Below are 16,716 nucleotides of genomic sequence, written 5' to 3'. Positions count from 1 at the left end.
TGGTAAAACTAGACCTTACAAGGCAGAGTATTTAGTAGTTTCCTGACATCTGTAACAAAAAACATCTGTTAGGAATGCTAAGCAAAAGAGCTGCTTAAATGTTTCTTCTCTAACCATTTTCCCAGTCAAAAGCACTTTTCGCACTATTTCTCATTTGAGAGACAAAATATATGGTTTTGGAATATGATTTTGAGTGGAAAATATCTCTAGGGGAAAGAACTTTCATTCCTCACCAAATTCACAATCCTTTGTAGCTGCTTCAAAAGAAAAGAAAAAAAAATGCTTATTTGTTTTTGCTTGAATAATTGCCTCATATACTGTATATAATATTTCATGTTTTGGAGAAGATTTTCCAAGCACAGCAAAGGAGGGAAGAGCCTTATGTAGATTGTTTCAACAATTGTGTATTTCATATGAGGATTTCATTTTTCTTATCAAAAGTTATCTGTTAAAATTGTACAGGTAGACCTTGACTTACGACCATAATTGAGTGCAAAATTTCTGTTGTTAAGTGAGACATTTGTTAAGTGAGTTTTGCCCCATTTCATGACATTTCTTGCCATAATTGTTAAATGAATCATTGCAGTTGTTAAGTTAATATCCTGGTTGTAAAGTGAATCTGGCTTTCCCATTGACTTTGCTTGTCAGAAGGTCGCAAGAGGGGATCACATGACCCCAGGACATTGCAATCATCATAAACATAAGTCAGCTGCCAAGCATCTGAATTTTGATCACGTGACCATGGCGATGTTGTAATGGTCATAAGTGTGAAAAATGGTCATAAGTCAATTTTTTCAGTGTCATTGTTAACTCTGAACGGTCACTAAACGAACTGTTGTAAGTCGAGGTCTACCTGTAGTTGCTTGATTATGAGTCCTTGTAATGGAATTAAAAAATATATATATTAATGAAGCACATAAGGTTTGTCTGAAATATTATTCTTTACCTTTGTAAAATGGCCTTCCAGTTAAAATATCCCCACGGTTGGAGAAGCCTGGACCTCTGGGGCATAAGTCTTCATATTCTTTTGTGCCTGGCTTGGGGCATTCCTCGCAGTCTGAACCCCAAGCAGCACCTATAGCACAGCAACACGTGTCCATGCGGAATTTCCCAGGTACAGGTTGAACACAGTCATCTTCATCCCATCTCAGGTAACACTGTTCCATTCGGATATCTACATGTGTCGTTAAAAACAATATCACATATGTAAGTGTTTCTGCTGCATTTATTTGTATATGCTGTAAGCCAGGGGTCCCCCTGCCCCAGTACTGGACTGTGGCCCTTTGGAAATATTAAAACTATATTCAAATGTGTTGATTAGTTTACTGCCAGTTAAAAGTAAGAGAATCAGCATGTGCATTCACATAACGGATATATATGATGCTCATTATGTGAGCAGATATGAAAATTAATATGAAAGATAAATACAAAAGATTCCCCTTTGTACTTAAGTCAAATATAATAAATATTAATTATAATTAATTCAAATTAAATAAGAATTCAAAAGAACACTATTTCTTCCACATGCTTGAAAGTCTTTCTTATGGATTAAAAATAGTAATACATTACAGGAGATTGTCTTCTAAAAGAAAAAAGTCTTCCCAATATCATAGAATTTACTACAAAGCAGCATATACACAAGAGGGCAGAAGGATGAAAACAGCATGATAGATTTATGTTGTAAATTTTTGTATATGCATTATAATATTGCACGCATGTACCAAAGGAACAGAACCTGCAATTGTAACACCACCATGTTGCTTTCTTCATCCTGACAAAACTCCTGCAGAGGTCTATCTTTTTAGAAGTAATTTTAAATGTAATGTCTATTCTGAATACATTTTTATACTATAACAGAGTTAGGAAAGTTATATATGTTATTTTGTGGTGAGAGAGGCATAGCCCTGTTTTTAATTTTATTGCAATTTAGTTGTTTTGTAAAATTAATTCAATATGTTTACAGATGCATTACAAAATGCTGGCATCTAACAAGTACAAATATAATGTGAAATTCTAAGAAGTGGGTGGAAAGTACATCTGCAAATTAACCAATTAAAACAAAACAGAGGCTATTGCATTATATATTTTTTCCTGAGCATTTTGGTAATTGTGTGATATTGAGAAGATGTCTTAGGTGAAAACAACTTCCATTTAATTAACAGACGTCCTTTTCAATAAGTATGATCAGTATATCCCAAAGGTGCTTTTTTCAAGAGGCAACTGGACTTTCTGGTTTTTCTTTGAAGTAGTTTTGCTTCTCATCCAAGATAGAAGCTTCTTCAGCTCTGACTGGATAGTGGAGAATGGAAGGATTTATACTCCTTGCAGACAGCTGATCATTTGCATTCTTTTAGTGGGTTATTTTTTTAAAATTTGATTTATATGCCGCCCTTCTCCGGAGACTCAGGGCGGCTTACAATGCGTTAAGCAATAGCCTTCATACTTTTGTATAATTATACAAAGTCAGCTTATTGCCCCCACAATCTGGGTCCTCATTTTACCTACCTTAGAAAGGATGGAAGGCTGAGTCAACCTTGAGCCTGGTGAGATTTGAACTTACAGTAATTGCAGACAGCTTGATGTTAGTAACAGTGCTTTAGTCTGCTGCACCACCAGGCGCCTATTTAAGGTCATTAAGGTCACCTGGAAGTTTATCTGTGTCATGAGGGTCACCTGAGTGGTGCAAAGGGGTGTGGAGCCTCCTTGGAAGTGTTGAAAGGACTATGTTGTAGACTGGAGATAAATATTCATAGTCATAGTCATAGTCATATTCATAGTCCTATTCCTCTTCCTCTGTTGAGAGAGGACTGTACAATTTTGACATAGATGGCTTCTTTAACCCCTCTTTCAAACCCATGGTCCTCTCTGTCCAAAATGTGGAATTTGCTGTCTTCGAAAGAGTGGCCTGTAAAATCCTTCCATTCCCCACCACACAGTCAGAGCTGAAGAAGCTTCTTGGATGAGAAGCAAGATGTCTTCAAAGAAAAACCAGTAAGGCCAGTTGCCCCTTGAAAAAAAGCACCTTTGGGACAACATGACCTGGATGACTGAGGATCTCCATAGACATTTATGATCAATATAGTTGCATGTGTGTGGGTGTGCATAATTCTAGCATGTAATTCTTGTATTTAGCCTCTCTGAATCTGAAGTTAAACCTGAACAATAAATGCAAAAAATACCTGCTCTATATCATTTTTCTTCAGTTAACAAAGATGTCTAAGATTCTGAGACTTGCAGATATATAGCATTTGGATGATAACAGACTAGAAAAGGCCAATGTGTGTGAGTGATAAAAGCTGAGGATCTCTTTCACTGTGTAACTTGTAGTGGCTTATATAAATAGATAAAAGCTTAAGAGAAATATCTTGAATACTCACCTAAACACACCCTGCCTGTTCCATCCAATGTCAAACCGCTGGGACACTCACAATGAAAAGAGCCTCTGCTGTTGATGCACCGCCCATTGGGACACACCCCCGGAAAAACTTCACACTCATTTACATCTGACATATACATAAAAGCGAGTTGACAATCTATTCTTATAGGCATACTGTATATCAGAAATATGAAATAGTATATTTCTTACAAATAAGTTACATTTTCTTTATACAGCTATATTTTTGAAGTAAGAAAATGCTAGTACAAATAAGGCTACAATGTTATGTTCACCTTTTTTTGAGTAAGCTCTACTGAGCAGTGAAACTTTATTTTGAATATTTAGGTGTAAAACTGCACAGTCAAAATTGAACTGATTTATTTTTTAAAAATGAGAGGTGATAGTGAAGATATCTGTTGAGATAAAGGCTAGAACTTTGTTGGATTCATAGTTTTTTGTTTTGTAGACAACAGCTGAAATCAGGATTCAAAATGGATTTTTCATATAATTTTTGAACTGTAAAGAATTTGGTTACATACACTTAGGAAATATTTCTTAATCCAAAGAATAGGTAGCTAAAGTAGTTTTTAAAATGTCAGTCATTTAAAAGATTTGGTCCTCCACTGGAAAAAAAGGTCTGGACAGCTGATCAAAAAGTAAAAGCCTTGGATAGGAGATCCTTTTGATCAGCTTTGGCTAGTGGGTCCCTTGTGGCTCCTTCTATAGCCAAGAAACTTCTGCAACAGTGACTTTTCACCTTACATCTTAATATTAGAAGGAAAAAAAAAGATCATTCAGAAACTACAAATAATACAGAAGGTAGTTGCTCACATGCTGACAGGTGACAGTTGCTTTAGCTGATTAACCCCAGTTCTGTGGGTACAGCAGAATTCTGAGGGCAATTCAAAGTGGTAGGGTAGCACTATAAAGCCTTAATTCCTTGTTACTGTTGGAACCATCTCTTCTGAATAGAACACTTCTCTGCAATTCTTTAAGTGATGCTTCAGGATCTGACCTTATAAGGAATATGGAGGTCTTGAGCCAAACTTCGTTGCTCCTCTATCGCTATGGAACAGTTCGCCCAAAAGTACAAATAACATCTATCCCACTGAACTTTCAGAAAGTGGTTCTGTTTAACTGAATGTTAAGAAAATGAGCCTTGGTGGCGCAGCAGACTAAAGTGCTGTTAAGTAGCTCCAGCTGCCTGCAATTACTGCAAGTTCAAATCTCATCAGGCTCAAGGTTGACTCAGCCTTCCATCCTTTCGAGATAGGTAAAATGAGGACCCGGATTGTGGGGGCAATAAGTTGACTTTGTATAAAAAAGAACATCGCTTGGGGGGGCTGAAAGCCCTACTAAGCAGGTATATACAAAAGTATGAAGGCTATTACTTAACGCATTATAAGCCGCCTTGAGTCTCCAGAGAAGGGTGGCATATAAATCGAACCAATAAATAAATAAATAAATGTTTACAGCTGCCTTAGACTAGTTTTGGAGAACATTTTCACATTTATATTTATTTAACTAGCTGGTTTAATCATTTGATTTAGTTTCTTTATTGTATGGTTTAATGTTTTTAGTACTTAAAGACTTGGGATAGAATAGTATACAATTTCTTCAATAAACAAACACTTAACTAAATAAATGCATTTGATGTAATGGTATTATTGCCTTAAATCCTTCCACCTCTTCCAAAAGAAAGAGCTTTCTATCATGAAAACAATTAAGAGGGCAAATAAGCTTTATTACTTCCAAAAGTAAGCTGGAAGAAAACAGTACTATGGACTTCCATACCGCTAACAAGAAAACTGCATGGGTGTGCTTTAATAAGCCACCATGACTTATTTAGTATAGCAGTAGAATGTAGCCAACCATGGTTGATCTCAGAAATTAAGCAGGATTCGATCTGGTCCATAATTAAGTGGGATACAACCAAGAAATATCATAGCTCTAGGCTACACTGGAAAGTTGGAGAATATTCCCAGAATATTTCTGTTCTATTGCCGGAAAATAACTGTAACCTGAAGGAGTTGAAATCAACCCAAAAGAAAGTTTACAACAGTATTATTCTAATAAAAAAGCTAGTGTTCATTGGAGAACAATAAGTAGATTTCAACAGCAATATGGATCGTATAAGATACTTTCATTTTATTTTGTTAATTAAAATAATTCAAATAGTTAACAAGCTTACCTTCACAAGAAACACCTTTGACTCTTGCAAATCCTCTAGGGCATGCAGTATCTGTAAGAGAAAAGAAGAAACATTTGGAAAAATACACACACACATACACAAAATCACCCAACTTAGTTTAGAATAGGATAAACCACCGTTTTAAAAAGGGAAACATTTATTACCAGCTGTATTAAAGAAATATATACTTAGAAAATGATTGTTGGAGTAGTAGAAAATAAGACCAAAACTGCAAATCCCACTACCCCAATAACAAAATATTACATGCTTTATGAAATAAAGATAGATTAATAAATCCATGTCAGATTTACATGTATTTACTCATTATCCCATTTCTCCCATTTCAAAATCCGTGGTTTTGGGGTGAAGTACCATCAGTACGCGGATGACACCCAGCTGTACATCTCCACCCCGGACCACCCCAACGATGCCCTTGAAGTGATGTCCCAGTGCCTGGAGGCCGTACGGATCTGGATGGGGAGGAACAGGCTCAGGCTCAACCCATCCAAGACCGAGTGGCTGTGGTTTCCGACGTCCCGATATAGTCAGCTAGTGCCATCGCTGACTATTGGGGGCGAATCATTGGCCCCCACGGATAGGGCTCGCAGCTTGGGTGTCCTCCTGGATTCACGGCTGTCGTTAGAAGAGCATGTGACGGCCGTGTCCGGGAGGATTTTTCATCAGGTTCGCCTGATCCGCCAGTTGCGTCCCTATCTAGATCGGGACTCCCTACACACAGTCACTCATGCCCTCGTTACTTCTCGTCTGGACTACTGCAACGCTCTCTACATGGGGCTCCCCTTGAGGTGCACTCGGAGGCTCCAGCTGGCGCAGAGTGCGGCCGCGCGGGTGGTGATGGGAGCGACATGGAGTTCCCATGTGACACCTCTCCTGCGCGAGCTGCACTGGCTCCCGGTGGTCTTCCGAGTGCGCTTCAAGGTTCTGGTTATCACCTTTAAAGCGCTCCATGGCTTAGGACCTGGTTATTTACGGGACCGCCTACTACCACCAATAGCCTCCCACCGGCCAGTACGCTCCCATAGAGAGGGGCTCCTCCGGGTGCCGTCGGCCAAACAATGTCGGCTGTCGGCCCCTAGGGGGAGAGCCTTCTCTGTGGGGGCACCTACGATTTGGAACGAGCTCCCCCCGGAGATACGTAGGATCCCGGATCTGTGCACCTTCCGCCGCGCGCTTAAGACTTTTCTATTTTATCAAGCTGGCCTGGCCTAAATCTTCCCCCTTTTTAAATGTGGAAATTTTAAATTTTTAAATTTTAAATTCGTCTTATTTATAGGGGTATGGGTAAGGCGTTTTAAATTGGGGAGCCATTTTAGATTTAATTCTGTTTTAAACGTATTTTAATTGTTTATATTGTATGTTTTTAACTTTGGCTGTTCACCGCCCCGAGTCCTTCGGGAGAGGGGGCGGTATAAAAATCTAATAAATAAATAAATAAATAAATAAATAAATAAATAAATAAATAAATAAATAAAAGAAAAACTGGAAGTATATTCAGTATTTTCTCCTAAATACATACATTTTATACAATTTTATCAAAGACAGACTTTTATAAGTATGGGTGTTCGTAAATGCATACCTGTACATATCCAGATTTGGTAAGACTTCACATTCAAAGAGAAACAATATTTATTAAATTTATAAATATATAACATAGAAATATAAAAATATCATCTAGACTACAGCACATGACTGATATGCAGCATATGTCAATAATTCCTTAAAGCAGCTGCAACTTTTATCAGGATCAAATCCTAGGAAGATGTTTTTGATTTATGGAATTATTGACAAATGCCATTTTCCCTTTGAATGCAAAATTCTGTATACATACAAACACACAAAAACACACAAGCTCTGGCAATGGTCATTCATGATCTTATCAGTCACCCACATAATACACTACGCGGGCCTGAAGGCTATTCTGAAAATGCTAAATCTATAACTGTGACTGCATGGAGGTCAATTAGGACTCTTTAGTATAGCCATAAACTTTTGTAAAGGAGACGTTTTCTTCACTGCAAATTGGTTCAACATACAAGTGCCTTAAGTTTGCTGACAGTCACCATATCCAATCAGATTCAGTGGAAAGAACTTGAAAGACAAAAACTTTTCAGGAATACTCATACATCAGAAATAAGACCCGTAGCTTCACTCCTGGTACTTAAGATGCTGCCAAAACTGCATCTTTTTTAAAAAGCATTTGGGACATTTTGATATTGCTGTACTCCAGATAGTCCTTAACTTATGACAGGTCACTTAGCGACCATTCAAAGTCATGACAGACCCCTCCAAAAACTACTTACAGACTAATTTCAAAGTTACAATGGCCGCACACTCCCCCACGGTCCTGTGATTTCATTTGGGTCCTTGGCATCTGGATCACCTTTATAGTCATTTGCAGTGTCCTGTGATCACATGACTGCGATTTTTTAATTTATTTTTTGCAGATTTCAGGGGTTTACTTCTGGTTTCCAGCAAAAAAAATCCCCATTGGGTAAAATGGATTTGTTTTATTTGATTAATTATCACTACAAAAAAATATAGTGTCTTGCCTAACAATCACAATCCTGTGATTCTGGCCTCAATTACGGTCCTAAGTCAAGGACTTACTATAAGCTGCCAAAAGTCAGAATGATTAAAGCAGCATAAATGCACTTGAAATAACAAAATATCAACACATAAAAACTATAGGTAGTCCTCAACATATGTCTTGATACTTAATAACTGTTGAAAATTACAATGGATACCCCAAGGTTACTTAAAACCTATTTTTGAATTATGATGGTTACCCCTACCTCAATAACATAATCACATTTTGGGCACTGGGCAACCGTCTTATCTTTATGGCCATTTGCAGTGTCTCGTGGTTATGTGAACATGTTTGCAGGTTTATAGCTTTTTTTCTATAGTTCCTAGCATTTAGTTTTGGTTACCAGTAAAAAAAAACCAACGGCCATTGGGTTAGGGTTCACTTAACTACTGCAAAAGATGTAAAAAAAATCTAGTGCAGTCACATAATGCCTTCACTTACAACCACAATGACCTACTATTCCTGGCTCAATTATGGTCATAAGTCGAGGACTACTTTTATTTTAATTTGAGAATTACATTACAATATTCCAAGAAGGATAAATAAAAAGTTTATTTTAATCTACAAAGAAATCTAAATTGGAATTACAGTATATGTTTAAAAACGTAGGTAAAATGAAAGTATTCCATTATACTCTTACATATAATAAGTTTGTTCATTTATTAAATTTATCTGTGCTACCTATCACATCAGAGATAAGTTTGGACAGTCTAAAAATGTTGAAATTAGTATAGATTAAAGTAATAAAACAAAATAACAACAATAATAAATAATTTTAACACAAAGTAAACTCTGTCATATACATGTTCCACTAAAGCTGAAGTCTAGTTACACACACAAATATGTATGTAGGTATGTATTTTAGAAAACATTATGAAGTAGAAATCATACCAAATTCACAACGCTCGCAAGGACTACCCCAAGCAGCTCCCAGAGTAGCACAGCATTCTGATTTCAAAGTAGCTCCATTAAGGTTCACTTCACAGCGATTATCTTGGATGTTCAACCAGCATGTTCCTTTCAGACTATCTACAGTAAATTAAAACACAATAAGGCCTTCCTAATTCTTCTGTGGTAAACAATATTCATTATGAATAAACACAAAATAACTACTGATTTTGTAGAAATTTACTGCTAGAGCCTTTCAAACTGGCTTGTCAAATTTTGCTGCTTATAGTACTGCTGTAAATGAGGCAATGATTTAAATACCAAAAATATTTGGCAAAATATATCTAGCAATTTTGTCTTTTGAAAGCCCTTTCCTTTACGATACTTTCTTTTCTTTTTCAGCATAATTACAAAAGCATCTGCCCCTCTCCCAATTAGGACACAGAATATATATTATAATGGGAGAATATAAAAAATGCATTTATGCCTTTGACACCAGGGCAAGGTCTTGAACTTTTAATTTTATTTTCAATAACATTAATGTTTGTTCATTATGTAGCATATTAACGCCTTAATATAATTGTGAGAGATCAAATACAGAATACAGAAAGTTGGAAAGGACCTTGGAGGTCTTCTAATCCAACCTCCTATCCAAGCAGAAGACCTATACCATTCTGGACAAATGTCTGTCCAATCTCTTCTTAAAAACCTCCAAAACTGGTGCACTTACAACTTCTGGAGGCTAGTCATTCCATAGATCAATTGTTCTCACTGTCAGAAAATTTCACCTTTGTTGTAGATTGAAACAAATGGAATGAAGCAAGAGGTCTTTACTCCTTGTAAAAACTAAAACATCTTTATAATTCTTCTAGAGAACAGATTTGGATGGCCTAACATTCTTCTGTTGTTCAGAAGAGCCATGAAAACCAGGATCGTTACTCAGATCTTTGGTATGGGACAGTACAACACCTTGCTTCATTCTACCCAGCTTGTTCTTCATGCTATTTTTAAAATATTATTTATTCCCTTTAATTGGTTCTTCTTATAATTTCTTGCTTTCAATTATTGTGAGCCACCCAACTGGCACAGTTCATAACAAGACTTTATCAGTAAATTAGAAAAATCTTAATTAAAAATTAATTCTTCTATTAACAGCAAACAATTAGGATTTTTTAAATTAGGAATGTAATAAATGAACCAACCATGAATTACAGCTTATTTTTATCTGGGGTACACTTAAAATTCACTAAATAAAAGACAAATTCTTTTTGTAACATTATATTCTGAAACTTTTTTTTGGAAGTTTGATAGCATTTTCTTGATGAAAAATGAATTTTAATTAGAATGTCACCAGGTAAGATATTGTATGGAGTTCAGCTATATTATTTTTTGGATATTATCATATACTCTTCTTTTCTCTTTTAAAAACTATTGTGTAAATACAAATGAAAAAATTCATACTTTTTAAAAAAAGAAACCATTAGACTCACCAATGCAAATGAAGCCCGTAGAGTCTAGTTTGCTGCCGGATAAACATTCACAGATGAAAGACCCAAGATTGTTCCTGCAAGCACCATTGACACAAGGGCTGCTTTCACATTCATTTATATCTATAATCCAGAAGGAAACATGTCAGACTCACTGTATGTTTCTGGAAAATATAATAATATATGAATCTTGCCATGAACAACATTATGCCAGAATGTCTGGAAAATTCACTGATCTAAGAAAAGAGTTAAATGTCTATAATGCAGAGAATGTATGGCAGGCAGATAACAGTGCCTGCATAATTTTATAAGTGATAATTAATTGGTTACCTCAAATAACCTAGAAATATATAAGAATTTCAACTGAAGCAGTTTTCCAGAATAACTGTCTTGTGAGAAATCAAGAATACTTTTTAATGGAAGCAGCATGTTCTGTGCAACAATATATCCAAAAATTGTTTTTTTAAAAAATTTATGGCTCATAAAGCTTTAAGATATTTTTAAAAACTACAGAAACTAAATGTAATTGTGTTGTGATTCCACTGACTCAGCCAGAGTTTGGAAAATATTACTGTATAAGAAGGTAAAGGGTGTGATTGCAATAATCTATACCGTGTTTCCCCGAAAATAAGGCCATCTTATATTTTTTTGAACCCTGAAATAAGCGCTTGGCCTTATTGCCATGCACTGAAAAGCCTGATTGAGCTTATTATCAGATGACGTCTTATTTTGGGGGAAACAGGGTATTTTCTTTTTCACATTTCCTCCATTTTTTCCACAATTGTTTTTAAGTAGTTCCATGTGAAGACATAGCATCTGACAGTTGATATTAATTGCAGTAAGAGATAAATAAGGGGAGTTCTTAGTGACTTTATGAACATTGTGTAAATGGTATATGAAAAAGACCTTGAGAAATAGGGCAAAGAGATACAGCCTAGAGAATAATCAGATAAGAGAGAGCATAGGCCACAGCTACATAAAGGATGGAGAAAGAGGCTCAGAAGACACCCTCCTTAACTTTACAGGCTTCAAAAGAAACAGTGGAGATTTATACATTCAGACTTGTAAGATTCTGTTAATTAACATTACAATATAGTAGTAGTTCATCTGGTCTGTTTCACACTTGGTATACCTAAGAAGGTTAACACACTGTTATATGATTTTATTGGCAAGAATACCTGTACCCCTTTTCAATATGTTGTTCTGACTTCTAGATTGAACATGTCTATAATAGTCTACATAATTAAATGGTACAATGGACAACTTTCAGACATTCAAATTGGGGACAACCTGTAATGGTATGTGAGAATGTGTTTGATGAATGAGGGAAGGAGATACTGTCTAAGGAACTATCAGACAAGACAAGGAAGAGTCCCCAATGGCTTAAAGATCAGAGGAAGAAACCTAGGACTTCCCATTGCTTTTAACTGCCTGATCAGTTAGGGCAGATCCTGTCCCATTTTATCTTGGGCTTGTGTGAAATTCTAGACTGTGGGGGGAAGAGGATTTCTGAGTTTAAAATCCTTGAAACAACCATTTTGAATTCAGAATATTTTGATAAACCTTAAATGACAATGAAAATGGAATACAACGAATTTATTATTTAATGTACCAGACATTAACACATCTGCCTATCTACCCATCCCTAAACTCTAACAGCAATTCAATCTGGAAAAGAAATTAACTTGGACAAGCTGCTGAAAAGTCTGTTTTATTTAAGCTAAATGAATCTGAATTCTATAAAGACTGTATATCAATAAAAATGCTGGCAAATTTCTCAAGAGGGTAGGTAGAAATGGGGAATCTGTATTTATGTCCTGTAGTCAGATCTAATGATTAGAAAATGTGTCTTGTGACTTTGGCCAAGTAGCCTTTTTTTGGGTGCCAAATGAATAGAGGTTTTTTTCAGTCTTCTCCTTCTCTCTTCTGCTAACTTTACACATGTTTAGTGTTTAGAAACTCTCATAAATTTAAGAGGTTGCCAGGGGCATGGAGAAAACTTCCCCTTTTAAAATATGTCCACTATTTAAGTGAACTGTAAATGTCTGTGTTATTGTAACTTTATATTTCTAGAAATATTATTAATTATAATAAACCAACTAAGTCCAAGTGGCTGGTGGTGTTAGAACCAACAAGATCTAGGAATATTCCATGCTTAGAATTTTCCCATTCAAGGGTGATCAGACAAGACTTTTGCACAGTTTCATCTGTTGCGCCTAGATTGTAGTAGGCCTTCCAGACACTCATGCCCTGATCATCTTACAGCTCAACTACTGCAATGCGCTCTAATGAGGCTGCCCTTGAAGACCATTTGTAAGCTTCAACTGGTCCAGAATGCAGTGACACGGACAGAGATGGACATGTCTCTATATGCCCATGTAACACCTCTGTTTTGCAAGTTGCACTGGCTGCCACTTTGCTTCTAGGTGCCATTAAAGATGCTGGTTGATTATTTTCAAAGGTTTAATAGTATAGAGCCTGGTTACTTGAGGGACCCCTGTGTCTCATGATATCTGCCTGCTTGATTCAAGGGCTGGTACACTGCAGGTTCCTTCTGTTAAACAATGCCATCTATTGGGTGCTGGAAACACACCTTCTTCTAATAGCACCTGCCCCCTGGAATGACATTCCTCTAAAATTCAAGTAGTCCCACTCTTCTGGAATTTTGAAAGGCCCTGAAGATATGTTATCTTAGCCATCTTTGTACTCTTTTTGTTTTGTGAGGTTTCTTGTTTTAAAGTTAACTATTTCTAAACCCAGAAATGCTGGGAGTTTGGTAACATATAAATTTGATAAACTATGGTTTGTCACACAGTCAGCCAAATGTTTAGACTGGATTTGAGTACCCAGATTGTTGAAGGCAATATACTGACATTTGTAAACACTATGAAGCAGTATATCTAAGAGCTATTGCTATTTGGCATTTTTATCCATGTATTGAGTCCTTCCCAAGGACCTGGGATAGGCAGATGTTGATGTCTGATGGTTAGAGATATCACTGCAGGATGTAAGCTGTTCCAAGTAGAGCTACTACTATTATTATTATTATTTACTATGGGCAATTGTATGTAAATCGTTTTAAGACAAGTCCTATTCTTGTATGGTTTGGAGTGGACTATAGTGTTACATTTTACAACGCTCTATTTTCTTTGTTTTAATGCCCTGGAGTATTTTATATATTTGCTACAGCAGTCTAAGAACTAAATAACATTATTTAAAATTAAAAAATTATGATAACTTTCATTTCTGTTTCTCATAGATTAAGCCCAGATTATTCAAAATTTTAATATGCTTATAGGAGTTTGCAATCATCTGGATTTAACTTTGCTTAGAACAGGTTTTAGGGAGTTTTTTATCTATTAAAATGTTAAAGGAAAAAAAAGATTATACATTAAAAACTTAGTTTAGCTGAATTTTCTCATTCTATAAAAGTAATTTGTGTTATTTTTTTCTTCTTGAAAGTCAAAGCCAACATCTGAAATGTTCCTTGTGATTACATTACAATGATTTATGTATTGTTGTTTGTGTTCTGGATTCATGTATAACAGCGTGAACATGTTTATAGCGACAGCTGTTCTTTGAAGCTAAATATCAAGATAAACAGATATAGTTAGCATCTCTTTGTTGTACTATTTCAGCCTTCATTTTTTAATAAATTCTCCATAGTACTAAAATATTAAAACACATAAGCAATCATCTGAACTCCCGACAAAAGAAAACTTTAAATATCCTGCAAACTGATTTCCCTTAGTTCTTCCTCCTTATTGTCTTCTACATGCAGCAAATCTACCCTGGAAGTTTTCCCCAACTCTCTGAACCAGATTTGGGGGTCTATAAAGAGAATTTTATCCATCTGGTGGACAGCTTTTAAAACATGACATGCATTACAATGCTAAGCATGTTTATTTAATGCAAGCCTTCCAGGGTTCAACAGAATTTAGTTCCAACTGAACAGAATTGTGTTACATAAAATAACCCTTGCTACAATGTTATTTGTTGCATCAAAATATTTTTACACATATATTTATGTATCCCGATTATACAACAGAAATGTGATTTTTAAAAAAAATACTAACAAGATTTTCAATAAGTGTTCAAATTATGTTGACTATGATGGAAACTGGTTGTTTAGAGTGAACCAAAATGTAGACATGTAGAAAAAGTATATGTTAACCATAAGATATGTGGAAATCAGGAGTGAAGTTTTCACTGAACTTTTGGGAAGGCTTTGAGAAGTGCTGCTTCATTGGGACATTGATAAAATTAAAGTGCCCCTGGAAGTGAATTGTGGATTCTATTGGCTACAATATGTCCCTGCTAAATAAACTGCTCTTTATTAACAAAAAAGTAGATTCCAATAGGACATTTTCAATTTGTTGCAGCATGGTATGTAACAGTGATAGCAAACCTTTTCGGCACCGAGTGCCCAAACTGGAATGTGTGCACGCGCATGCATCCATGTGCTGGAACCCTGGAAACCCGAAGACCAGCTGGCCGGTGCGTATGCTGGCCACCTTGTCTTCAGGTTTCTGGTGTGCACATGTGTGCCAGCCAGCTGGTCTTCGCACGCGCCGGAGCACCAGAAACCCGAAGACCAGGTGGCCAATGCACGCATGCGCAGTGGCCAGCTTGTCTTCGGGTTTCCGGAGCTCCGGCATGCCACCTCTGGAATGCATGCCATAGGTTCACCATCACGGGTATATAAGATTATGATTCCACTGGTTATCATTTCAGACTAAGAAATCATTTTCTTTACAAATATAGATAATCTTATAGGAGCACGAGTTCCTGCTTGGCTATACATACTTTTACCTGTGCAACAAAATTGTTATACCACCACTTCATTGAGTTTACCATTTCAAATTTTGCTGGTTTTCTGCACATTTATCTGCATACCCAGAACACATTTCTTCTGAAACTGGACAGTGGGCAAAGTGAAGAAAATCGCCTCATCATTATCAACCAGAGATGCCTTACTTTTCCATAGCAATATACATAGCAGATCCGTTAATCAACTGGAAGCAGCACTTTTCAAAATTATTGTTATGTATATGTATAATTCAAATCACATTTTGCTTTGCATGCAGATTTTACATGTTGTAAAAGTTCAGCAGATGTTAATGTTAGATAATAATTTAGAAAGTTATCAAGATCAGGCTAACTTTGTAGTACATGATAATATTTTTCAAAAGGTTATAGCCCAAAATTCAAACCCAGTAATGTAGTTCTCATTTAATAGCAGAGACACACTTCCAGAATATTTAAGCAAATATGCCATACGCCACCATCACAAATAGCATTTAGAGGAATAGTCTGTAAAATATCTGCCCTTAACAACTAAAAAACTGATGAAACTTTATAGTTAGCTCTCAATTTAGCTCCAGATATGCCCTGTTTGTCTAGAAAAGTTTATTAGAATTTAGTGAATCAGACTCTAAGATTTGTCTATTTTAATGTCTCAAAAAATAAATAATTAGCTTACAATTAAAAATTGTAAGAATGAACAGTTTTGGCACTTTACATTTTTTAAAAGGAAGAGGTCCTACTGTAATCAAGTACTTTACCTCTACTAATATTATCAATTTAAATTAATGAGAGAATTGATTAAACAACAGAATCCCTATTTTTTAATTAAAAATTATTACCTTCGCATGTGTCAGTTTCACTGCTGAATATATATCCTTTTGGACACACACAGCTGTAACTTCCAGGTGTATTTCGACAAAGGCCATTGTCACATAATAATCGATTCACAAAACATTCATCAATGTCTAGAAAAGAAATGAATAATTCAAATTAGTTTATATGCTAGAGAATGTGTTCTTCTATGAGCAAGCTATACCTACATCTCATTTTCACATTACTAAGTTTTTCAATCATAGACTGTCTCACTTTATAATTGTGAAAAGAAAAGTGTATCTTTTAATCTAATTAGTAATGATGTACAAAGTTAGGGTTATTATTTGTATTATACATACATATTAACCAAACTAGCTGTTATTGCAGTAGATATTATATAAATACATAAACTAAACAATTTTTCATGAATAGGGTTCATGAGTTCAAAATGTAGAAAATATGACTCAAACGGTTGACAAATAGTGTGTTTAATATATTATGCAAATTAAAGGAATTTTGTTTCTAGAAATAGAAATTTACTGAAGAA

General features: G+C 35.7%; 1 protein-coding gene across 2 annotated transcripts in view; it reads right to left on the bottom strand.

Annotated features, from left to right (window-relative positions):
• FBN2 (fibrillin 2) overlaps nucleotides 1-16,716 on the bottom strand; it is a 115,636-nt gene that overhangs the window by 50,878 nt on the left and 48,042 nt on the right. For both annotated transcript variants that reach the window (XM_070935681.1, XM_070935682.1), the window contains exons 19-24: nucleotides 16,196-16,321; nucleotides 10,554-10,673; nucleotides 9,067-9,204; nucleotides 5,568-5,618; nucleotides 3,378-3,503; nucleotides 947-1,174 (exon numbers count right to left, since the gene is read on the bottom strand). In XM_070935681.1, coding sequence (XP_070791782.1) covers nucleotides 947-1,174; nucleotides 3,378-3,503; nucleotides 5,568-5,618; nucleotides 9,067-9,204; nucleotides 10,554-10,673; nucleotides 16,196-16,321 — 789 coding nt within the window. The remainder of the gene's footprint in view (nucleotides 1-946; nucleotides 1,175-3,377; nucleotides 3,504-5,567; nucleotides 5,619-9,066; nucleotides 9,205-10,553; nucleotides 10,674-16,195; nucleotides 16,322-16,716) is intronic.

The sequence above is a fragment of the Pituophis catenifer genome, unplaced genomic scaffold, assembly GCF_029215685.1.
Source record: "Pituophis catenifer annectens isolate HBS135680 unplaced genomic scaffold, rPitCat1.0.hap2 SCAF_2, whole genome shotgun sequence".
Lineage (NCBI taxonomy): Eukaryota > Metazoa > Chordata > Lepidosauria > Squamata > Colubridae > Pituophis > Pituophis catenifer.
Note: the sequence above shows the minus strand (reverse complement) of the source record. Positions and strands in the feature narration are given on the sequence as shown.